The sequence below is a fragment of the Falco biarmicus genome, chromosome 5, assembly GCF_023638135.1.
Source record: "Falco biarmicus isolate bFalBia1 chromosome 5, bFalBia1.pri, whole genome shotgun sequence".
NCBI classification, from domain to species: domain Eukaryota; kingdom Metazoa; phylum Chordata; class Aves; order Falconiformes; family Falconidae; genus Falco; species Falco biarmicus.
Genome location: NC_079292.1, coordinates 57,312,373 through 57,337,573, shown reverse-complemented (window position 1 = coordinate 57,337,573; position 25,201 = coordinate 57,312,373). Strand labels below are relative to the sequence as shown.

Genomic DNA, 25,201 nt, shown 5'->3' with positions numbered 1-25,201 from the left:
TGCTGTCGTCAAGATGGAGCCTTTCGGCGTCCTCAAGGGCTGGTGCTGGTGTGCAGTATTTTCTGCCACAAAATGACCTCTCATATGGCGAGGACTTCACTTGCTGTATCATTGTCTTCCTCCTCTGTCCTCATTCCTTTCCCTCAATACTTCTGCAATACTCCCGAGGCACTTCTGAATCCTGAGCTGACTTCTGGCTGTCTTTAGTCATCCTCCTAGCTGAGTTTGCAGCGGGGAAAATTCCCCTTCATTTATGCTGTCTCTTTGCCTGAGCTCTGACAGGGTCTCCATCTTGGCCTTAAAGCTCAGAATTAGGACAGCCCTTTCGCAGGGAAGCCATCTCTGGTGCCAGCTAGGGAAGGTGAGGAGAAGAGGCAGAAGATCAGCCCGTAGGGCAGACTTTTGTGCATCCCCGTTGGGTTGCCGCAAGTGCTGCTCGGGAGAACGGGTGGCAGCAGTTCCACAGAACAGCTTCTCTCCTTCTCCCCAGCGCGCTGCCCAGCTCGCCCATCTGATAAATAGCAGGTTGGAGGGGTGTTGGCACCGATGCTTTGTTTTTAATGTGCTGTTTTTCTAAATTCCCATCAAATCTCGAGGAAGGGTGTACTCTGGTTCTGCTTCCTTTTGACCTTTCGTTAGCTCTTGGCCACAAGGGATGAGGTCCCACACTCGCATGTCTGCGTGTTTGCAGCGGTGCCGTTCGGCCGGGGGGTGGGGGTGGGGTGTGTTTTGGTTTGGCTTGGCTTTGTTTTCCTTTCCAAAGATGGGCCTGATGAGGAAGGAGGGAGGGAAAAGTTGAATTAAGAAAAGGCAGCTTTTGCGGTTGGGGCGCAGGATCGAGAGTCAGCAGACACAGGTTCTATTTCTGGCACCGCAGCAAAACTTCCTGGATGTCGCTGGGCACGGCAGCCCGCACATCCCCGCCTCGCCTCGCCTCCCTCCCGCCGAACAGCGAGCGCTCCTGCCTCCCCCCTGCCTCGCCCCGGGGCACGGGGAGGGATGCTGCCGCGCCGGAGGGGCCGGCTCTGCCGTGGGGCTGCGGGGCGGCACCGCGGCTCCGCCTCGACCCCGCAGCATCCTCGGGGGGCACCGCCTGGCCCGGCGCTCGCTACCGCAGCCCGCTCCGTGCAGCACCCTCGGCTCTGCCGCGGGCCGCCGCCCCCCCACAAGGCGCTCCTTTGTGCGAGGAGGCGGGGGGCGGCCGGGCCGGGCCCCGGGGGGGGGCGGCGGCGGCGGCCCGCGGCGGCGGCGGCCCGGGGGGCGGGCGGGCGCGCCGGGGGAGGAGACAGGCGGGGAGGGCGGCACAAAAGGGGCTGCTGCAGCCCTGCCCGCCGCTGCCGGCGGGGCTCGGCGCGGCATCGCGGCGCAGCGCATCCTTTCCCGCGGCCGGGAGGAGGTGCCGGGCCGCTCCGCTCCGCGGCGGAGAAGGAGGAAGGCGGCGGGGGGCTGCGGGCTCGCCTCGCCTCGCTTCGCCGCGGCCGGCGCCGAGCCATGCCGGGGGGCGGCGGGCGGGCCGGGGGCGAGCGGCAGCCTCGCCCCGCCGGGGGCCCGGCGGGCACCGACGCTGCGCCGGCCGGGGGTGAGTGAGCGGGCGGGCGGCGGGGCTGGGCCGGCGGGGGGCGGCGCGCACCCCCTCCCCGGTGGAGCTGCCCCGGGGCTGCGGGCGCTGCGGGCAGCGGCGGCGGGACCCCCCTCCCCTTCCCCGTCCGTCCCCCACCCGCCGCTGCCGCCACCTGCAAGTTGTGCGTCGGCCCCGGGGGTGCGGCGTCATTCCCTGCGGGCACTGTCAAAGAGGCTTCCCCCGCCGAGCCCCCACCTTCCCGCTCCTTATTTATTTATATTAGTGTTATTTTTTTCTTAGTCTCCCCCCTTCCTTCCCCCCCCCCCAATAATCCCGGCATCCCCTGCTAGGGGGAGCATCGGCGGTGGGGAGGAGGGAGGCGATGCTGCCAAGCCCCTTGCCGGGTGCGGGCTCGCCGGGGATGGAGGCACCCTCCGGCCGGGGCACTGCAGCGGAGGCCCATCTGCTGCCCGTGCTCGGCAGGCGAGGAGGGCACGGGCTGGGGATGCGTGCCAAGCCTGCAGCAAGCGAGAAGGAGTAACAGGAGTGTGCGCGTGGGAGGGAAAACATACATACAAATAGATCCGTATGATCATCAAACGTCCCCTCTCCCCCTGCTCTGTCTCCATGTCAGGTTGCTGTAATCCCCCCGTTGGGGGCTGGCTGCAAAGGGACGTGGGCAGCCAAGTTCTCCCTGCTCATGCAGGGCTGTCAGGTCGCTGCTGGGCTGGAAATAGATGTATGTCCTGCTGGAGTGGCACAGGCTGGCGGAGCTCTGTCCTTGTTGGAGTTTAGCTCCCTGGGTGAGCATGACAAGGGTGATGGGGAACATGGCATCTGCTGCAGCTCTAGGCTTCCTGAGACAGCTCAGCAAGGGAGGGAGTGCAGAGCGGGATGGAGAGAGGCTCCCCTTGGTGCCTCAGCCTGTGGTTTTCCTCTGGGTATTTCTGCAGGCTGCAGTTCCCGGAGCCCTGCCTGTTTCCCAGAGCTGAAGCTGGGGTCTCGCACGCCTCCTTCCACCCTAAGGCGCAGCTTGGGTCAGGAGAGAGCCTGCCCTGTCTCCAGCACACAGCGTGGGTGCCGAGCGCCTCCCCTCCCAGAGAATGGCCCTCCAGTTAACTCCAAATCCCTCCCCTTGAGTGGGAAGTTCAAGCCCGTGAAAACATGCAGTGGCACCATTGCTAACAAGTATGACTTGAGTCACTGGGATCCCCCAGCCCTGTGCGAACAGTTTCAAACTCCCACCTAACTCCTGCCCTCGTCTCCCCACCCCCTGCAATGTGTGAGTCTGCAGGAACTTTTCAGGACCCCTCCCCGAAGGGTGGCTCTCGTGCTCGGTAGATCCCAAGTGCAGAAAGGGTGTTACAGTTGAGCTGGAGCCTGTGATTTAGGGAACACTTGCAAGCCCTTGTTGCTGAAGCCTGGTTGCTGCCAGCTCCTCTGAGAAGAGCTGAAATCAAGCAGGACCTGCCATTGCTTGAGCCTCAGACAGCAGAGAGGCATCTCAGAGGGGAGGGAGAACTGTGGGCTCCCCAGCACATCTCCAGTTTCTAAAGCCCCCAGTAAAAACAGCTATAGCACCTGCGCTGGTTTTTCAGCCTCAGTAGTAGTGCTGGGAACATGTCCTCCGAGCTGGGTGGAAGAGCGGTCTTTTGAGCTATTCCTGGGGAGCCTCCAGGCTCCCTGTAGTGTTATAAAGCAAGCTTTGAATGAAAGCCATTGAGATCTGCAGAAGAGGAGTGAAGCTTCAACTCTGCCACTGCATGTCATAAAAGTCCCTCAGAGATTTATAGCTTCTGTATACCCTTGGGTGATTTTGCAGTAGTGGTAAGAAATCCACTGCAAGGTATAACATTCCCTCCCTGGGAGGACTCTGTTGCACCTCCGTAGCTTGTTTATTAATGCCCTGGATCTGGCAATTAGATCCTTGGGAGAAGGAAAGGACTCAGGCTAGGTGCAGGTGAGTTTTCTTGCTCTGTTCCTAATGTGGTGGCCCAGCTGCTGCCTTTCATGCCGGCACACCTTTGGTCCTAGGTGCTGTTGAGGCTTACGTCCATCAGAGGTGCCCAGAATGTGGGGGACCGTTTCCAAACTGGGTTCAGGGGCTGAGCTGCTACCTGCCTCCCTCCCTGCAAATGCTGATAAGATGGGGAAGAGTTGCCTGCGTGGCCCGCAGGGGTTGCCTTAGCAAGGAGGTCAAGAAGAGGAGATGGGAAATAGTGTGTGTATTTGCATGGATGTTAGCTTCAGGGGGTGCTCCTAGCTGTAAACACTTACCTAGAGTACTTGTGCCCAACACAAGGCAGGGATAGCTGGTCTGGAGTGTTGCTGGGGTGCTCTGTGCTCACAGAGCCTGCTTAACCTAGGCCAGGTGCACGACAGCAAGCACAGATACACTTGGTGTGTTTGCCTGGGGAGCGTACCTATGAAGTTTGTGTGCTTGTGCGTTTCTCATATGCCTTGTGTTTACCTTTCTCCTCCTTCTCCCACGCACGACTGGTTAAGTATGGTGTGACTTTGTGGCCTGCCAGATTGGTGTCACGTGCTTATTGCATGTCTTTTAAGGGATGCTTGTGTGACAAACATAGGTGGGTGGTTGCTGGGTACACATAGCAATGCACACAGGTCCTGCTGGGTGTGCTTACCGTGGAACGCATGTACTTTTCTAGAGTTTCTGCCCGCAATAAAGGTGGTGTGCATAAACAGCTGTGGGTACAGCAGTTGTCAGAACAGTGCGCTTAGATGTTATTGTGCGTGCTCAGTGTGTGAAGGACACCTTGGGACAGAGAAGTTTCTGCCTGTGCCCCTCCCTTGCTTTGACCTGTCAGCAAGCACAGATAAACGCTGTCTCATGACAGGGTTCAGAGCAGAGTTTTTGGCTTGCTGTGTCTGAGCTTCCTCCTATCTTGAGAATAGCAACTTTAAGGTGCACCAGCTATCACAAATTGATGTCTTCCCCCTGGTCCCTGCATTGGATCATAAAGGTGGAGGAAGGAAGTGGGGGAATTTGATGATGGATAGATGGGGCAAGCTGGGCCAGCATTCATTCCTAAAGGCTGATTAGGTTTTAGGTGGAGTTAGTTGCTCTAAAATGAGCCCTTTGTACATTGTTAGAATCTGTGACCCAATCAGTGGGATGTAGCTGGAGGAGGTGGTGCTAACGAAGGCTGGTACAGCTGACGATAACTCTGGCAGAGAGGGAGGCGGAGGGGTACTGACTGGCACAAGATCTTCACATCTTTAGGTCAGTGTAAGGTGCCTCAAACGGCTGGTTCATGTTACCAGCCCTGACTGTAGAAGAGAGTGGCTAGTTGTCCCTACCTGCATTTCCCTATCACCCATCAGTTCTGCAACAAAAGGTCAGGCTGCATTGCATTTGCCCTGACAACAGGATGGCATCTTGTGGTATTGCAACAAAGCGTTACAGTGGGATCTGAAATTTGGGGAAGGTGGGCACATGGGGCAGTGCAATACAAGGGGACATAGGGGTATGTTTGAGGAATGCCCACTGTTCCCCACCCTGGATGTTCTTGGAAGGGTGATGACATCTGCAGTGCACACATGGAGTGTGCTGTCAGGTCAGTGCTGCAGGCTGGCCTTGAGGAGCATTGGCAGAGCTGCGTGAAGGGGGAAAGCTTGGTATCGTGGGCAGCTCCAGGTCAGGTTTGGGGTGTTTTGGTAAGAGTTAGGAGAGTGTGTGGTTGGGACTGGACTGTGCCATAGTAGCGATGCTGTGTGGGGTGCCAGGACCAGCAGCTTGTCCTAGGGACCAGGGCGTAGTTGCAGCCACATTGCTGCTGAGTTCCCCCTTCTGAAGGAGGTGGGAGGAGATGCCTTTTGCTGGAGCAGCCATGTAGGGTGCACAAGAGCATTCCATGTTTCTCCCTGTGAAATGGACTCTGGTTGCAGCTCTCAGGAAGGCAGAAAGATGGTTTCTTTACTTTCCTTTTCAGAATTCTTTGCGCTCCCTGCTGTGCAAACCCTTTACTTCCTTCAGGCTCCTCCTGAAGCACAACAGGTACCTCCTGCTCTTCAAACCCCTGAACACCTGGGACAGGGCAGGTGTACTTCTGTGCTCAGAAACTTGCCCAGTGGAGCTGATGGGTGAAAGGGAGTGCAGCACTGCACTCTGAGCTTGCTTTCATCGGGTAGGCTGAGGGAAGCAGCAGCATGAAGGGAACTGGCTGCCTTACAAAAAGTCAGGGCTTGTTCTTGAGCCATGATCTAGGAAGTGATTATTCCCTGCTTTAGGATAGCAAAAGTTACCCGAGCTGCTTGCTGTGGGGGCCTTGGCCTTTCATAATGAAATAACACCCCTACCAGGTTGGATAGGCAGCTTGATGAGATCGGTTAATGTTCCCTGTTTCCCCAGCTAGGTGAGTGGCGAGGCCTGTGTCTAAATAGGGTTCTCCCCCCACCCCCAAAAAAAATCGGCCATGGCTGTGGGGTGTGACCAAACTGAGCTCTGCCAGCAGTCTTTTTCAGCATGTAATGCAAAAGCTGCAAGCAGCAGGAGAGGTGGGTATGGCTGTCCAGGGGGAGAGAGGCAGTGGGGGCAGCTCCTCTTTCTGAGGATCATCTGAGTCTTTGCATTTTATGACAAGGTTTCTCTCCAAGGGCCTTGAAGCAACCCATAAAGCTGCTTTTAATTAGGCCAGCCCACCCCCTTACCTGGAGTAGAAAAGTCTCTCTCCCATTTCCCACCCAGGGAAACTGAGGTGTGGAGCAAGGCGGCGATGTGCCTGTTGGTGCACACAGAGGCTCCGCAGGAGAGCAGCAACTGAAGCACAGCACTTCCATTCTTCCTTCACCGCCGGCTGTCTTGGAAAACCCAGAGAACAGCCGGGTGTGGGTGCTGTGCCAGGGGTTATCGATAACTTTCTAGTCACCGCTTGGATCCTGTTGCCCTTTTCACTGCAGATATCGCCTTGTTCTTGATCTGCCGCCTAATCTATAATCCCGGCTCCCTGCTGCCTTTCCCTTGGAGTGCTGTTTTCCCCTTGGTGTGTAAATCCTTACAGGCTGGGCCAGGGTTAGCAAGGAGAATCAAACTGTCATCTGTTTAAGGCTTTGGGGTAAATTTTATCTTGGGATATTGCTGACTGTGTCTTGCATGATACCAAAGCTGCAGCAAGCAGATTTGAAGCATACCGAAAGACTAATGCAAATTAGACCCGCTGCATAACGGCTTCAGCAGCTGTGAAACCTGCGATCTAAACGCAGGTATCTGCTACGCTGACTTTATCTGAGTTAGGATCCCCTGTTTTGGCATGCAGATACTGGAACTGAACAAAAAGCAAGAGAGGCAATATGGCAAAGAGGCATGAAAGGAAGTCTCCCTCCTGGATGCTGAGCCCTTTAAGAAAGAAGGGGAAGGTAAACTAGAGCCCTGAGATTTTAAGCTGGTTTTGCTGAGGCTGAAGAGAGGGCTATGGCAGCACTTTCAATTCCTGCTTCCTCTGGCTGGGCAGCAGGGGAGAAGGAGGAGGACGGAGGCCTGCGCAGACTGAGCATGTTGGGCGCGGACCGATGGCAGAGGCGGCGGGAGCTGGGGAAGGTAGGGCTTGGGGAGACGCGTTTGCCTGTGCAGAGGCTGAGAGCAGGGGGTGCTCCCTGTGTGCGAGGAGGTGCTGTGTTTGTGGAGCTGGTGGTGCGAGGGCTGGCTCAGAAGCAGAGTAAAGGGCAGGGTAAATCAGGAGAACGGTGCCCTGAGGTGATCAGCGTGAGCTGCACGCTGTTGTTGAGTGACCCCGTTGCTGAGGGAAACCTCGGTGGCCCCGATGCTCAGGGAGGCAGTATCTCCCAAAGGCAAAGGAGCGAAAAGCAGACTCCAATTCTCTCTGCGTTCAGTTCGGCCTTCCCTGTACGATATTTGTGCTAGTGTAAAAGTGTTCCTCCTTTCCTGCCTCTGGAGTGTTTTCTCCTTCCCACCTGCCCCAGTAATCCTCGCCTCCGCGCCTGGCTGTGCAGGTGCTGCCCGGCTGCGGCTCTCCCCAGCTCCCCGCGGCCAATGTACCGAGCAGCCCTGCTTGAAGGGGACACGATCTTGCTGCTTGGTCTCCTGGGGCTGTGTGAGGTCTCTGGGGAACAGGTGGGTTAAAGGAATTGCTGTTCCCCTATCAGCCCCGTGTCCTCAGATACCTCCTGTCATGCTGTTGCTTGGTGCAGGCCTGACTTAGCAAGTGGCTGCTGTGCTCTCAGATATGTTCTGTTGGCGCAGAGCCTCTGTGGCCTCAAAATCCCTATCTAGCAGCAACTTCTGGAGCAAGGGTTGACCACACCTGCATTCAGCTTGGCCAGAGGGATGATGGGATTGCTTTTGCATAATTTAGCAGTCTCTTGAATTATTTATAGTGCAGTTGTGCTCTGGAACAGAGTCTTCTTGCTTCCCGTGAGTGCTGGGGTGGGAGGGGGGGGGGGAGGGAAGGGAAGGGGAGTTTGTCAGGCATCCAGAGTCTATCACTTAGTGATGAGGAAGTGCTGTAGGTTTCCTTTCTGCCTGTATGTATTCACGTATGCCTCTGCAGCTGAACTGCCCTGAAAATCCAGTTTGGGTTTCTACATCACTCAGGTGTGTGGTACTGTGGAGCATCTCTGTGGCTTGGGACTGTGAGAGGTTCCTGTGTTTGGACCCTTGTCTTTGCAGTAAAGAGATGATGTCAAGCTGGAGACAGGGAATCGGGTGCTTGGATATGGTGCCTGACTCGGTTACAGTGCTGTACTGTGGGTCTGAAGCAGGGATCATTGGGACTGTTTTTTAAAATATTCAGATGCTTGAGAGCATTTTTTCTTTCAAAGGCCCATCTTGTCCTGCCAAAGTATTTTTTAGCTTTAGCATGATATGGTCCATTGGACTTTACAAGAAATCATAAGAACCTGAAGACTTGAAAGATCAGGTGGTTGAGCAGCAAACTGTGCAGCTGAAATTCCCATCGTTTCTCAGTAATTAAACCCTGAAGAGCAACCAGTTGAGGGCAGAGGGAGACCGGGGCAGCTTTTTACTGGCTCTTGCAGCAGAAGAGCATCATGAAGATGAGCTGGGTGGGCTGAGCACCCCCACCAGCTACCTATGAGCTTAATACACTATGCCCCTCTGCCTCACTATGGCAGGTTGCTGTACCATGCAGATGGGCTGTCCCACTCCTGCCTGTCTTGTCTTGGTGACTTCAACATGACGATAGCTCCCTGCCCTGCACATTCTTCTTGTTCACCACCAATTTTCGTGGTGTGCTTACACAGTTTTTGTCTTCCTCTTCTCCTTCCTTTTTGACCTGGCTGTGGCAGCTGACTTCTCAGAAACAGAGTTCAATATAAATGTTTGTGTTATTAAAGACCTGGAAGGGAAGGGAAAGGGCTGAGGGTGGAGAGAGAAAGGAACTTGGCCTGTAATCAAGTGATTGTGGCAGTAAACTGCTCTACTTAACAGTACAGTAGACAGAAATGCTCAGCTTCCCTGTTTTTATCTGCACAGTGTCAGTTTGTGGCTTTTGCGTTTGGGGAAGAGCTGGCTGGACAATTTCCAGATGTCCCCTGGACAAGTAATGCTGTCCCACCTGGCCCTGGCCTGGTTCTTGGGTTCTTCAGCCTGAAACAAAACTCATTCTTTCATTGAATGGTTTTAGCTCTTGTCAGGGATGTTGGCAACTGGCTAAATGCAAAGTTCTTCCTCATCTTTCTCAAGGAATAAGGCAATCTAAGGCAAGAATGTGAAGACAAATGGTCCCAAGACCTCTGTGATGTCCAGGGCAGCATTTGGTTTCACTAATTTCTCCCTCTTTGCCTATAGACCTGCTCCCATTTCTCTCCCCTTGGTTTAATCTGGAGATCAGGGTACTGCTTTGCTTAGTGAAAGGGTATGTTTGTGCAGAAGAAGTAAACATATTGTTGAGACCCAGGCCTGCTGCAATGCCTGTAAACAAGATCCAGCCGTCTGTGGGAGGCAGAAGAGAGATTTATGTGACCCTGAGTTAAGTGCATTAGGAGGCTTTTGATTTCATTCTGGGAAACTGCCCCTTTTCGTTGTACCATATGCCTGTTACCGGCATAGAGCTGTTGCTGAAGATTTGATTTGTGTGGATTTAATCCGAGGGGCTGTGATGCTGCAATCAGAAGGATAACATAAGCAGGGGGTTGTCTCTGCAAGCCGGAGGTGCTTTGCAGAGCCCCTGAGCCCATGCCCTTTGTCCACCCCAGAGGTGGGAGTACGGGCTGATTTACTTCTGCCTTGGGGCAGGGCACTGAAGAGCTCTCTGCCCATCAGCACTTTCTTTCTGAAAATAATAACAAAGTGAAGTGGCAGCAGGGGATCCAGACGGCACTGTGTCGAGGTCTTGCCTAAGTCTTGAAAGAGGAAATGAAGAACAAAGGCAGAAGAGACAAATAAATAAGGGTCTGTTCTTGGTCCAAGAAAAATTCCCATGGGCTCGTGTAACAGTCTCAGCAAGATGTGACACTCCCAGGGCTGGAGTTAGTTTTTGAGAAATAAAAGGAAAGGGGAAAGAGGTGACAGAATAAGGAGCAGGGGGTCGGGGATGGGGAGGAGAGAAGGAGGGAGAGACACCCTAGAGAAATGTCTCAGGATGGAGTCAGGTTTCTCCAGCTGTTCCTGGTGAAGAGGGGTTAATGCTCTTTGCATGGGATTGGCTGGTCACCAGAAATTCAGGGAAGAGGGGGATCCGGGGGCTGCCAAGAGGGACCCCTGTGGCCTGAAAGGAGGGGAGGAGGGGAAGGAAGAGGCTGGGAACTGCTCTTCCAAACAGTAATAGATCGGCTACTGTGGGAAAGTGAGCACACTGCCAAACCCCAAGTGGTTGGTGATGGATGGGGGAGGAAGGAGGGCGGGGATGGAGGGCCAGCTCTTCTCCGTGGCCGCTAGGATCTTGCTGCTGTTCCATGGCCTCTCTTTATTTATTGTCTTCCTGGGGTTTAATCACTCCCCCCCCCTTGATCCGTCTTGGAGAGCTTTTATCCCCGGGATGCACAAACAACTGCCACCCGCTTCAAAAATAGCTGGAGGCAGCGTGGTTTCTGCCTGCCTGCGTGGGTCTGTGCACAGTACCCATCACCATGGCATCAAGTGCTTCTTGCCTCCTTCCTCCAACTGCCTCGCTCTGAGCCCACAGGGCACCCACCTCACCTTCCTCTGGGCTCTTCAGCCTGCATCTCCCTGTTGCTTGGGCTGTTAGTTCCCAGGAACTTTCCTGCTTTCCTTTGCACAGGGCTTATGTTCATAGTCTGGCACGTGTCTGTCATGTGGTCTTCACCCATGGACCCTCAGCTATGAGGGTAACCAGTAATCTTGACTGCTTGTCTTGGTGCTGTTCTGAGGATTTGTGATTTGTACTCCACTTTCTTGGCATACATGGACTGCCTGCCAGGATCTGCTTTGAAGGCAGTTACCTGCTGCTGCTTCTTCCAGATCCCGTCTTGAGATTTTCTCCGTCCCTGATGCTGCTGGGAGGAGTTAGTGGGCTCATGGCCATTGAATTGGGGGCCTTGTTGGAGACTTGGTTAGATGAACAGTGCTTTAAAAAGCCCTGTAACTTTGAGTGACTGAGGTTGTATCTACATGATACCACAGTTTGGGTGAGAAGTGAGCTGGTGAAATAGTTTAGAAAGTTTCTGCTGGTCAGCTGCTTGTTCTCATGCCTAGGCGTTTTCTTAAAAGTTTATTTTTAACCCAGTTAGATCTGCTGCTGATTTAGCTTTCCAAAGCAGACTTTCATACAATTGACAACTTGAATTCGTACAACTGGGGGGTGGTGAGCTGTGAAGGTGGTGAGGGAGGGAGGAGAACCTATGAAACAACAGCCTGTGTTACCACATGCCTCACTGGAGGTCTCTGAAAGCATGATTTTCTTTTATCATCAAACAAAATGTTTTTTCCCTGTCCCTCTCTGTAAGATACTGAGGCTAGATGGGAGTTCTTGCATGCTGCTTTGATTACCCCATGGCCTGTCTGAGGGCGTAAGTTGCTTCTTTGTGTGGCTTTGTCCCTTTTTCCTTTCCTTCCTCGTCTCATGATGGAACATTCTTTCCCTGTAAGATAACCAAAGTCAAGAAGTGATAGAACTAGGCAACTCAATTTTGCCCTGCTGTAATAGTTGCACTGTTGAAGCAGTGAGCAGCTGCAGTACTGTATCTGGCTGGGAGAACGTCCTTGCATCCTTGGTGTGCATGTGTGTACTGCAGAGTGCAGTGAGCAGTGCCTCAGCTCACCCTCTGATGTCCTGAAAGCCCCGAGCTTGGAGCCAAGTGGTGACGCAATCTCCAGGGCCATCACAGCAGTCTTCATGGAACCAGCTGTTTTGAGGAGGCAGTAGGCAGGGCTGAGGAAGAGTTCTTCCAGGATATCAGGTGTAAACGAAGGAGAGAAGATAGAAGAGCCGCTCGTCCTTCAGTGGAAAGAGCACTTAGATTAGTGGTGCTAAGGAATGAAAACTGTGGCTTCTGAGAATGTCTGACAGATCAGAGTATGCTGAGGCATCTCTGGAACCATGGGAATTCTTATGGTGAGACTGGCTTTATCTGGGAGGCGATTAGTTATGAGGGAGCCCAGTACAGCTGAAGGATACAAAAAAGACTATTTGATAGATTCCAGTGGAGTTGGAAATCTAGCTTGAAGTTTTCTTTATCATGCAGTACTGTACCCTTGTGATGTTCAAGTACTTCTTGGATAAAATTAAACTGGTGTCTTTTAGGCCGTTATTGGGCTTCAGTAGAGTCTTCTCTGAGAAGTTCTTCTTTTAAACTGGGGGCTGGAGAATTATGTAATTATGCTGCTATTAGTATTATGGTTGTTACAGTAGGAACAATCTGTTCAAGTGGAAGGTTTTATAATGGACTCTGAAGGTGTTCAGATGCTGGTCTATTCTGCTGACTTCTGGAAGATCAGTCTTGAGCCAAAATCCTGTCAACAAGGACCACTTTATCTCCAGGTCCCTTGTGTTATGTACAGAGGGTCAAAAGCTGCTTTGTCCCAGAGTGTGCAGCTATCTTGCTGTGGCTGGAGATGTGGCATCTAAAATAACCAAGGCTTAGTCCACCAAAGAGCAGGACAGGACACTTGAGAGAAGAGTCGAAACAGTGAAAGCCTGTGGAAAGTGTGGAGTCCAAAGGTACTGTGCTTCCAGGAGATGAAGTAGTGAGCAGCCACAGTACTTAAAAAGCTGGAGGCTTTGTATTGCATCCATCTTAGTTTCTGTATGCAGCAGATTGTAGCTACTGGCACAGAGCATTTGGGTTTCCTACAATAAAGCATAGGAGAAGACACCTGTTTTCTTTTTGACCACAGATATTACTGGTTAGTTGAGGCCTGGTAAGGTCTCGCACATGATCTGGAGGCTTGTGGTTGACATGTGCATCATGTGTCTGCCTCCACTGGGAAGGGGAAGGCAATGCCTGTGTTTCTCAGCTGTGCTCTCCTCTCACTGCTCCCTGGCCAACCTCACCTTAGCCTTGTGTAGATTCACCCTTTAGCTGTCTCGCCCCCCCCCCCGCTTCCATCCAGTTTTCTTCGTGGGTTGTTGACACCCATGAATGGTGTGTAGATGGCAGCTCTGGAAGTCAAATGGATGCTATGGTGGCACGCTGTTGAGTGGTCACCTTATCTCTGTTCGCCTCCCTGTTGAAAGGGAGGGAAGATGCTTAGGGCAGAGCCTCACTCTCCATTAGCCTGACCTTACTTGAAGAGTAACTGTGCTGGATGGCTTGCTCCAGCTGGTTCTGCTGGCAGCAAGTCAGTGGCACTTTGTGGTCAGTTGCCTTGAAGCTACAAAGGAAATGCGTAGCATGAGGTATTGCTGTATTGCATTAGTGCAGTGGGCAGCAGCTCTTGATGAAGGTTGTGGAAGAATGTTTTATTTGGTCCTTGAAACTTGAACGGAAGCCAATATGGACCTGCTTGCACTCAAACTGCCTTGTACTGTGACTGTCAGAACTTCCTGCTGACCACCTTCTAGCTTGCACTCCCTGAAAACACCGTGGCATCCTTCATGTCAGAGATGCTGAGCCCTAGCTACCTTCTGGTACGTCCCACTTCTCTCCTGTGCAGCTTTGTAATATAATATCCTTTTCCTATCCTTAAGCAAAGTGTGATCCTTTTGTCCCTGGGCTAGTCACGTTTTCGTTGTAGACAAATAGTAGGTTTTATAGTTTCTCCTTACTGCTGTAGGTGTTTGCAGGATAAGTAACATGAGATTTTAGTGTTTTGAGGTACTGTGACCCCAATGCATGTTGTGATTCCTGTTCCCTATGGATGACAGGTAGAGCTAGTATTTCGGAAGTGTGGAGCCTGTTCGTTGCTTCTAGCTGGAGCAGAGAAGTGAGTTTGGCCCTCAGTGTGGAGTGGGGGATGGAAGTCATGCTGGATTTTAATCTGCCATGTGAAAGTGATTCCAATTTGAATTGTTGCTTTGTGTTGAAGTGTCTGAGTGATGGGCAAATATGTTACTGCATGGGTGTTACGGGATAACTTTAGGCAGAGGAGATGAGCATCACTGTATTAAGGGTAAAACCACAAGCGGCTACACTGACTTGTCCCCCACAGCAGCTTTTCTTCTGTAACTGTGGGAGAGGTCTAGGGAGTCTTAAGTCCCATGCCCTAAAGAGATGGAGTGTGGGGCAGCAGGCATCCAGTGGCTTCTTGCCAGTGTCCTCCAGAAGAGAACATTAGGACTGGTTAACTGCCAGCTCTTAGTGGTGTGTATCTTTGGCTCCTTGAAAAATCAGGATGTGATTTCAGGATGGTATAAATCAACTGGCCACTTGATATAATGGCAAAGTAAAACAGTAACAGGAGACTGGGGATAACTCATATACATACCGCTTCCAGCTTTCCTCCTTCTCTGAAAGCCCTTCTCCTGCATGGTTGAGACATAACTTCAAGCAAGGAGATATCAAAGGGATCCCTTACAAAAAGAAGCTTTCAGCTTGTCTTGCCAAGACTGAATGTTGGAAGCAGTTTATAACTGCATGTTCCCTAAAGAGCTTTGTCTTAATGGAGCTGACCGTCCATACTCCTGGCTTTTTCTCCTACTTGAACATTAAAGCTTTTCTTGCTGTTGTTTTTAACCTGACAGCAACTTGATCACTCTCCCTGAGATCAAGTTGACTCTTTTCCCCTTCTCACTCAAAACTGTCAGAAGGGAAAAACCTCTTCTTGCTGTTTTCTATGTTTCTGGTAATTGATGGCTGCTTTGTGGCAGAGTAGCTGGGCTCTTTTATGACAAGCAGAGATGCCTCCCTGACTGGTACCTCCTTTCTCATTTCCACCACATGTAAACGTTCTGGATGGGGAAGGTGGGTAATACAGTCTTCCTTCCCTGCTGGCCTCTGTCTCCAATTAGCTACTGCGCAGACATATCTTTCACTGCATTGCTGATCAGACGTTGTGGGAAGGGCTATGTGACTGATGGTCTTTAGCATCTGGGCCCACCCAAGACTGCATGACTGCTCTCCAGTCCTTGGCAGGGGAATCCCTGGCATGTGAGAATGGAGGTGGTTGTGGGGGAAGAGGTTTTGAGGAGGACGCAGCCTGCTGCATTGCTTCCCTCCTTTTAGGAGGAGATGGGAAATGTGCTCATGTTCCCACTCCCTAACAAAGGCAACCGAGCAGTGAAAAGCTGCTTCCTGGGACATGTCAGCAGCAAAACAGCAGAGGGTACTGCAGGGCCAGCTTGCTTGGGCAGAGCTGCAGGGCAGGGCTGTGCAAGCCCAGGCCAGGCTGCAGCAGCGGGAGGCAGCGCAGCTGTGCACGGGCTGAGCCTTGCCCGGGGGGTGAGGAGCTGCAGTGCCGTGTGCTGAGCCTGACAGATACTGATGTATGCAAATGTCAAGTGAGGAAAATATGCCGTACTTCCTAAAACCATGTGTCCTGCTATGCTGAGATGGCACACCACATCCCAGAAAGTGAAGCGGTTTGAATGTCAAGAGTTACAACCTTTGTCTGCGAATTTACTGTAGCATGTGGAACATCAAAGCCATCTGGGAAGAAGATGATGATGTGCCTTGTGTGACTCCTTCAGCAGCTGCCCTCTGTCCTGGGCCAGCCCAAAGCTGGCTGCCCTGCATTTGTGTGTCCTGTAGGAACTGGAGTGAAATCAGCATTACCTGGCAACCGCTGGGATTGCTTTATTGAAGCAGGCCAGGCATTCATCTCACCCAGGTTTCAGTGTTTGAGGGAGCAACCTGATGTCTGGAGGTAATGCCTTGGAGAAAGGGCAGGACACCTGACTGGAGAAAGCTGTACTCATTTACCAGTGAGGGACGCTTTCTCCTGACAGCCAGTTGCTACCAATTTAGTGTTTTCAGCTTTTTTGTGCCCTTCTCTTCCCCACAGTTCAAGAAGGAGCAAAAACTGGTGACATGCAAGGAAAAGGCACTAGAGTCCTCTACCTTGCAAGTGATCTCGCTGCTCTATCAAGACATTAATGGACCCTTAAGACACACACCCCCCCCCCCCCCCCCAAAAAAAAAAATCTGGACACAATGGGGGCTCTTGGGGGGTTTCTTCAGCCCCTTGTTTTGCCCCCACAAAGAAAGCTTGATGGCGAGCCCGAAGATGGTCCTTCATGGCTTTGAACAGAACATCCAGCCCCGTCATGGCTAGGCCACCACAAAGATGGTTGCTCACCAGCTGGGCTATGACCAGGCATATGAGGTTGGGCTGTGGAGCCCTGGCAGGTGGGTGGAGGAGGTGAGGGCCTGCCCTGGTGTGGACCCCTGAGGACAGCCACCATTTCCTCCTTCCCAGCCCACGGGACAAGATGGCATCCTGGGGGCACAGAAAACCAGGACCTGGCCCCTCTGCTGGCCTATGTCATGTCATAGTACCTGAAAAACCCCTGTAATACACATTAATGAATAGGATCAAGCTATCTCTTATTTTTCTTGAGTTTTTTTCTTTTATTTTTTTTCTCCCGTGGCATTGCTTTAACTTTTCTACCAGCTTCAGACTTGCAGTCTTCCCCTTCAGAGCTTGACATGGGACTCCTCACTGCGCCACCCGAGCATGGGGGATGGCATCAGTGGACAGTGGTTCTCACTTAAAAAGGTGACCGCAAAGTGTCCAAAAATGCTTGTTGCTGAGCTGTAAGGTATAACTGCAGACAACCCCTCTACTAAAGTCAGTATCCGAGCCATCTGTAGAGCGCTGAATATGTTTTCCTTTGGGCAGTTGCCATCTGTCTGAATGCTTTATGGCTTTTCGCTTCAGTATTAAATTCTCTCCAAGTTAATCAGTAAACATGCTTCGCTGTATTTTGCTTAATACCCTCTGAACCAGCGGGAGTGGGCTGGGTGCTTCATCCCCCTGCTCCCACATGATGTGTCGGCTGCGGGGAGCCCCAGTGCAGGGCAGTGGGACAGCCCCTGTGTGGGGCTGGTGGCGTGGGGCAGCTCCCCTGTGCCTCCCAGGGGGGAGGGCTGCCTCCTGGAAAGGCGTTGCTGGCACCATTGCGTGCTGGGTGGAGAGTTTATAAGTGATGGCACAGCATCTGTGGTGCGTCTCAGGAACTTTGGCCCTGGCAGGAGGCAGGGTGCGGAGAGCTGCCACGGGCGAGCGTGCTGTGCAGGGGGCACAGCGGTGCAGGTGCATGCATGGGGCTCCAAGGGGGGCTCTGCCTCTTCACCTGCTGCTGCACAGGGGGTTTCATGCTCCAGGGAGGACTGCCTGTGCGTTGTAAAGGGCTTTTGGGTGACCTTGTTTCCCCATGCACCTTCACCCCAACCTTCCTTTCCCTAAACAGCAGGTGAGCACCTTTTCTGCTTTTCTTTGGCAAAGCATTGGTTGAGCTTAGTTTTTTCTTTCTTTTTTCCACCCCCATTCCCCCCACACCCTGTCCTTTGTAGTCTTCAATCACTTCTCCATGCCTGAGCTGGAGGAGGGGAGATGCTGTAGGGAGAGGATGAAGGCAATATTTTGCACTTGGAGAGAAGGGCTCTGCGCCGCTGGCTTGACACAGATCTGTCATGATGGCACAGTATTACTAGCGGAGACAGCCAAGCATTTATTTTAGCCACCTGATCCAGGTGCAAAACACCTCAGCATCTCGTCCACAGAAAACAAAAAGCAAAGGGCAACATTTGGAGATACAGGGGACGTGAGAGGGAGGGGAGAAGAGTGAAAGTGAGATAATCTTAATTTTATTCTTTTCTCCTGTTCCCTGTGTGAATTTGGCTAACCTTTCCTAGGAAAAAAGGTGGGGTTTAGGGTGCCTGTTGAGCAAACACTTGAAAAGATCTGAGCAGCGTAGGTTCTGGCTCTGGCAGCCTGGCTAATGATCTTCGTCCTTTAGAACTGCCTCTCTTGCACCATTCATGTTTCAGCTGTGTACCCCTTACTCTTGCCTTGTCTGTCCTGCTCTCTGCTCTCTCTTCATCTGCCCTCAACCCTCTGGTGATGCAGGGCCTGGGGAGACCTATGTTAATTTTGTTTCCATCAATAAATGGGGACAAATCTATGAAGTGTGGTGACTTCACTAGATCATTAATCATCGTTCTGGATTTCCCATCTTTCTATCCTGTTGCCATTGCCTTTCTTGTCTTTGTGAGTTTATAAGACTGTGACTGATCTAGAAGAGGTTCAGCTTGGTGTAACCCACCCAAGACAAAACGCCCAGTTCAGATGGCAGGGGGTGGGGGGAGTAGTTCTTGGACTCAAGTCTTGGAAGTTGCATGCTGAATTTGGACCAGCTGTCTGCCACCCCCAGCCTGGCTTTCTACCGGTGGTAAACTTTTTGCACCTCAGTAACTATTGAATGTGACTTTCCTTTTCATGGCTTTTCCACAGGATGAAGATGAGACGCCATAAGCTCTTTCTGACTCTCTGCATGGCTGGTCTCTGCCTCATCTCCTTCTTGCACTTCCTCAAGGCCCTTTCCTATGTCACCTTCCCCCGGGAGCTGGCTTCACTTAGTCCCAACCTTGTCTCCAGTTTCTTTTGGAACAATGCCCCTGTCACACCTCAGGTCAGCCCTGAGCCAGGGGGTGCAGAGTTCCTCCGCACACCCCTGTACTCCCACTCCCCCTTGCTCCAGCCCTTGCCCCCCAGCAGAGCCAGTGAAGAGCTGCACAAAGTCGAGTTTGTGCTGCCAGAAGACACAACAGAATATTTTGTTCGTACCAAAGCCGGTGGCATTTGCTTTAAACCAGGCACCAAGGTGTTGGAGAAGCCACCTGTGGGAGGGCGGCTGGAGGAGCGAGCGGATGGCGCAGCCTCGGGGCGGCCGGCTCGCAAGCCGCTGAGTGCCAGTGGGACCAAGCGGCGCAAGTGGGTGGAGTGCGTGTGCTTGCCGGGCTGGCACGGCCCCAGCTGCGGGGTCCCCACTGTGGTCCAGTACTCCAACCTGCCCACCAAGGACCGCCTTGTGCCACGGGAGATCCCCCGGCGGGTCATCAATGCTATCAACGTCAACCATGAGTTTGACCTATTGGACGTCCGCTTCCACGAGCTGGGAGACGTGGTGGACGCCTTCGTGGTGTGTGAGTCGAATTTCACAGCCTATGGAGAGCCACGACCCCTCAAGTTCCGTGAGATGCTCCTCAACGGCTCCTTCGACTACATCCGCCACAAGGTGCTCTACGTCTTCCTGGACCACTTCCCCCCCGGCGGCCGCCAGGACGGCTGGATCGCTGACGATTACCTGCGCACCTTTCTCACCCGGGATGGCATCTCTCGCCTCCGCAACCTGCGCCCAGATGACGTCTTCATCATTGATGATGCTGATGAGATCCCGGCCCGTGATGGTGTGCTCTTCCTCAAGCTCTACGATGGCTGGACGGAGCCCTTTGCCTTTCACATGCGCAAGTCGCTCTATGGCTTCTTCTGGAAGCAGCCAGGCACCTTGGAGGTGGTCTCAGGCTGCACCATGGGGATGCTCCAGGCTGTCTATGCTACCGACGGGATCCGTCTGCGGCGGCGTGAGTACTACACCATGCCTGGCTTTCGGCAGTATGAGAACAGCACAGGACACATCCTGGTGCAGTGGTCGCTGGGCAGCCCCCTCCACTTTGCTGGCTGGCACTGCTCCTGGTGTTTCACCCCAGAGGGGATCTACTTCAAACTGGTGTCGGCCCAGAATGGGGACTTCCCCCGCTGGGGTGACTATGAGGATAAACGAGACCTCAACTATATCCGGGAGCTGATCCGGACTGGTGGCTGGTTCGATGGTACTACGCAGGAGTATCCCCCTGCCGACCCCAAGGAGCAGATGTATGCTCCCAAGTACCTGCTCAAGAATTACCAGCGGTTCCGCTACTTGTTGGAGAACCCTTACCGAAAAGCAGAGAGCACTGGGTGAGGCCACTGGGGCTCGCATGGGAAATCAGAACTTCACAACAAAGGGAAGGAGTCGGGTGTTTTCATCTGTTCTTTTTCTTTTTTGTTTTCTTTGGTTCTGGGTGGGGTGTACCATTTCTCCAGGATCTCTGCCTTCCCTCCCTTCCTTCTCTTCTTCCCTTCATCCAGGGTGATGTCTGGGGATGTGAATTTCTTGGTAACGGGAAGGGAGGCCTGGGCAGGAGGAGGAGAGATGTTTGGGACCTACTCTGGCAGTAGCATAAAGACTGTCTTGCATTTCCCGGACCTCTTTGGCTGGCTGGAGAGAATCTCTGCAGCCAGCTGGTGGATTTTCCTCCGGGGGAGGCTGGGAGGGTCCCATGGGGAGAGAGGGCAGCTGTTCCCATCCTTTGTGGATTGGAGCAAGCACAGATGTGAGTCTGGGCTATTCAGTGAGCGTGTGAGTCAGCAGGCACAAACTGATGCGAGTGGTCACGTGTGCAGATGTGTGTCACAGGCATTTTTTTGGATGAGTGAATGTGCAAAAGCATCTCAGTATGCGTTTATTTTTTGTATACCTCTATATTCAGAGTATTTTGGGGAAGGGAAATCCTTTGCTTCCAAGGTGTTCTCCCCAACATGCAGCCTCGTCCCACAGGCTTAATGCGTCTGTCCTGGGCTGTATCTTGTCCTGATGCTCTACCAATCCTGGAGCAGACAGATGGGAAGCAGAGGAGAAAGCAGATTTATTTTTTTTTTTAAACTCCTTTTTCACCCCTGCCCCCACAACACTGCATTGGCTTGGCCCACAGAAGCTGAAGCATCTTCCCTGCAGTACATGCTTCTATTGGAGCTGGGGTGAGCTGCAGGGTACTTAATCAGATGGTGGGAGTGTACGTTTACAAGTGCATGGTTTCCTATGTGCATGAGTGCTAACATGCATGGTTTTGGTATGCACGTGGGCGTTTGATACCAGTATTGGTATATTGGGGGGGGAAGGGGACATAGTTGGGCTTAGGGGGGTGTGTGCTTTCAGGAAATGGTGGTATCCAGAAGTTGTGGTCTCTGTCTTGGCATGGATGACTTTTTGGGGAATTCATAGGAAAGGGCCAGGGAGAGCACTGGCTCTGCATAGCACTGTTGCGTGCTTCTGTGGCTGCCTCTGCAACACTGCAGGCTCTGTTTGTTGCAGGGTCGCTGCTTACATGTGCTGGCCATTTCATCTTGCTGTAAGGTAAAAGGGAAAGGAGAAGGGCAAAGCTCTGAGTCAGCAGTGGGTGTTATGGAGAAACACAAAGCCTGTCAAAGGCACAGGATCCGTCTGCTCTTAGGGTGTGAGGGAGCTCATGGAGAAAGAGGGCATAGGCAGACTTTCCTGGGGACCAAGAGGCTGTTTTGGGACAATCGTGCCATCCAGAGAGCATGTGCAGCCTGGGCTGTGCAGACAGGACTGTGCAGAGGAGAGGGAATCTACAGCACTAGTTGCAGCTGGTTGGGCCAGTGTCTGCTCAGAGTTTGCCAGTGATGGGTGGTCAGGATCTGGCCCATCTTATTGGTTCAGCTCATTGAGGACGCAGATCCTCATCTCCACCCATACCGCCCTTCCTTAGCAGATGGCTTGATGGAGTGCCCGGAGCCTGGGCTGTAGTGGGCAGAGGGTGAAAAACATGGTGAAGTTGCTCTGTTAGCCTTGCAGTGGAAAGACTGGCTCATGTTCCAAGCATAGTAGTGAAGATCATACAGAGGAGGAGGAGGAAAATGATGGCATAAGGAAGAGTGACCCTGACATTGGGAGTGCTGTGTTGAAGCAGGAGGGTTTCCATTGCCATTAAGTCATTCCATCAGGGTCCGTATTCCTGTGCTGTCCAACCTATTCCCAGCCTTGTGCCTCATTCCCATCTCTGTATATCTTTCTTTAGCCCTCCTATCCACATCTCTAGAGAAGTAAAAAACATCGACAATAACTTGATTGCCTAATAAGACTGAGACTGGAACAGAATAAAGATGAACATTCTTTTTCTGATCAAACTGAGCTTAGCTTCTTCCACACCTAAGCCATAATGCCTGCTTAGAAGAACTGAAGGACTTTGATTTAAAAAAAAAAAAAAAAAAAAAAGGCGTTCTCGCTTCTGCTGTGTCTTCCCCACAGGTAGAAAAGTCCCATTTGGGAACCTAGTGGAGGGAGGAGGAGCTCTGGTAGGCAGAATGCTCTTCCCCCAAAGGGAATCTGTGGCTCTTCTAAGTGCAGGTTTGTTGATGCAGCAGGACGGAGTCTTGTCGCAGTCACAGGGTCCTTGTGCCAGATCGCTGCATGGAGGTCTTCGGTGTACAGGGATTATAGAGAAATGGGGATCCAGCTGAGAGGAGGAGTCTGCTTTGAGCAAGATGAGAGCGGTAGCACTGAGGCTGCAGCACAAGGGGGACATGCTTTCCCCAGGGGCAGCCGGAGGAGAGCAGGTGTGTCAGCTCGTGGGATTCAGTAGCAGAAAAGTATGGAAGGAAGAATCTGTTTTTCATTTTTACTCTTGGAGGGAGCCTAAGATCTAATCTCAGACCTTTGGCTTTGCCTTATCTTTGTGACAAGAACACAAGGCCAGTGCCAGGCCTTGCTGAAGACAGGAAAGACAAGTCAGTCCGTGCATGGGTGCTTTGGCAGCAGCAGAGCCCTGTGAAGCAGGGGCTAAAGTGCATGTGTGCTAGGGCTGCACCTTGTTATCTTCTACAGTGGGAGCAGCCTCTCCTCTGGTACCAGCCCTTCTCATGCATGGGCATCCTGGGGGATTTTTAGTGCACTGCAAGTCACGTTTTCACTGCTGGGTATGGCCCTTGGCTTGGGAGTTTCAGATGAGCCCACAGCTGCAATATCTGGATCTCCTGTTCCTGAAGTGTACAGCCTGTTACCTTCGCTCCTCTCTCATCCACTGTTTGTTCCATCATTCTCCACCTCTCCCTCTGAATTGCCTCTCCCTTCTGCCCCCTTGGGCAGAAGCAGAAGGTCTTGCTGGAACAGTAGTGCTGGGTCTTTTCTGCAGGACTCTGGCCTTGTTCTCCTGGACTTACTTCCTTACTCTTAGAAAATTAAATTTAAAACAGACTTCTGTTGTGGTGGGAGGAAGGGGCTTTACAGATGAAATGCGTTCTTTTTTGTTTCTCAGGAATTGTTTAAACATTTTTTGATTTAAGGCCAAACCAGTCAATGCTTCTGTCTAATTTGTCTGGCTAACCCTGTGTTTATTATCCTTAGGGGCTAGAGTGCTTGTCATTAAAAATCATCCTCCTTGTTCCTGGAGGGGACGAGGACTAGCAAGCTGACTTGTGCAGAGTGATTTCCCAAGGTGGTGGGTTGCCCTCTGTCCAGCCTTGCGTGTGCTGCTGTGCCAGGGCCTCGGTGGCCAGCCACCCTCCCAGACCACCTCCATGGGAGGGACCGCAAAAGCATGTGGGGGTGTGGAGTGGCAAGAGGCAGAGGAGGAGGCAGGTTTGGATCAGATCCTCATTTCCTAGTGCTGAACTCTGAGGTGAGTGTTGAGGCTCCTTTATCTTGTCTGAATCAAGTCCTGAGGTTTGAGGAGGCATAGGGCTAAAAACCCCTGGGCTGGAACTGGGATCAGGCCACCAGAGCCCAAGTCTGTTGGTTGCTGCAGCCGTGAGCAGCGAAGCCATGTGCCCGCTGCCTGTGGGAGCGAAGCTGTCCAGTGGAGAGAGAGAAAGCATTGCCAGACTTTCCCTGCAGCCTTCTTAAGCTCTGTGTTTTTTCTGCCCCAGCACCTTTCCACCTTCTAATTAATTGGTGCAAGGGAGGACCGGATAGTAGGTGAGGCAGCGTGTGGCATTCCCAAGCCTTGCTCTTCGCTTTCTGTCTGCCCATACCTGTTATTGACTTTCTGTGTGCCTCCCACCTAAAAATGGGATTGTGTGCCCCTGCAGGGCTTTGGACTGGGGAACGCGTCGTCTTCCTTGACCGCAGGTGAAGGGAAGGACATGGGCTTTGGTGACCTGCAGCAGGTGAACTTGCTGAAGCAGAGGGAACCGCGCAGGTCAGCCATCTCAGCCCCTCCGGAGGACTGGGGGTAATGCTGTACCCAAGTGTTGGACAGAAAAGATGAAGTGGTTTTGTGCCTGTGTGGTTGGTAATGAAGGATGACATGCTCAAGTCCACTCTTGCTGTTGCTTTCTCTCCCTGTGTCCTGCTGAAGTGTTTGCTGTCACGCAGCTCAGGCCAGCCTGCTCTTCATGTCTCTGTGGCAGGTGAAAAGGGGGACCTTGTGGCCTCCAGGTAACATAAGAGTCAGGATGGAGGGAGAGTTGGAGCAGAATGGGTATTTGTTCCCCTCCACCCCCCTTGGTGTATCCTTGTGGGACAGTAGTGTGTTTTCCCCTGTTGAACAGCCGCTGGGTCTGCCCCTGTCTCCCAGCTCCTGCCAGCAATCTCCGTGGCTGCTATGCCTCTGCACTGTGAAGACACGTGTCCGGGGTCACTCCTGGTCCGATTAGTGAACACTGGTGATGAAGAGGGAAGGGATGGCTCATCCTGGCTTCACTGACCTCAAACCTTGGTGAGAAAGGAGGGAAGTGAATGGGAGAATGGATCCTGAATCCCTCCACCGTTGTGTGCCGTGCCCCCCCCTCCCCCAACCTCCCTTCGGATTTCATTGGACAAACTTGCTGTTATTATGGAAAGGGAGGGGGAGCTGGAGGTAAGGGGGTGGCAGGAGGGGCTCAGATCCAGCGCCAAGAAAGAAGAGCTGTTTCTAATGCAATACACTGACATTTAAAGCTTTGGGGACTATAGATAACAGATTAAGAAGGGATCTGAAGTAATCTGAGACTAAGATTTCAAACCACTGTTTTTTCCTTCCTGTACGGATGGGATGATGATGTAGTATCATCCTGGAGGTGGTCCATCAGCACTTCTGAGCCTGGGGTCCACCTGGACCTATTGGTGGTGTTGCCCCTGGGGCAGCCCCAGAACACCCTGCTTTGGCAAAAGAATGCGTGGACTTGCCAAAAATAAAATAAAATAAAAAAAATTTAAAAAAGGAAAAATAAGAGTGTCTGCAAAGCTCCTTTCCACTCTGTAATTTATAAAGAGCAAGTAATAATGAACTTTTTGTAAGGATAAATCAAATGTACATTCTGAAATCATTTTCTCTGTAAATGATTGGATTTCATTTCACCCTTAAAGGGATGCTTAAAAGGAGGAGATAATAATAAAAAAATTTACAAAGTATGAAAGGAAACCAAGGGGGTGTGTGTGGCAGCTTTTATTTCTGATCGCCGGGCAAAGGGGCCACTGGAAAACAGATGAGGGAAATTGCTTCCCACCTTGGCAGACTGTGTTCCTGGGAAGGGAGATGGAGGGG

General features: G+C 52.4%; 1 protein-coding gene across 3 annotated transcripts; it reads left to right on the top strand.

Moving 5' to 3' along the window:
- The first annotated feature begins 1,323 nt into the window (after positions 1-1,323).
- Positions 1,324-25,082, top strand: MGAT3 (beta-1,4-mannosyl-glycoprotein 4-beta-N-acetylglucosaminyltransferase). Of its 3 annotated transcripts, none has more exons than XM_056339482.1 (2): positions 1,324-1,579; positions 18,351-25,082. In XM_056339482.1, exon 2 carries the CDS (start codon positions 18,352-18,354, stop codon positions 19,858-19,860), a length of 1,509 nt encoding a protein of 502 aa, XP_056195457.1. In that variant the 5' UTR covers positions 1,324-1,579; position 18,351; the 3' UTR covers positions 19,861-25,082. The 3 variants fall into 3 exon arrangements, with proteins under 3 accessions (XP_056195457.1, XP_056195459.1, XP_056195458.1); XM_056339484.1 differs by lacking the exon at positions 1,324-1,579 and adding an exon at positions 1,940-7,118; XM_056339483.1 differs by lacking the exon at positions 1,324-1,579 and adding an exon at positions 7,491-7,952.
- Positions 25,083-25,201: the final 119 nt, after the last annotated feature.

Coding starts and splice junctions, on each gene's coding strand:
- MGAT3 (XM_056339482.1), top strand. CDS start 18,352: ATGAAGATGAGACGCCATAAGCTCTTTCTGACTCTCTGCATGGCTGGT.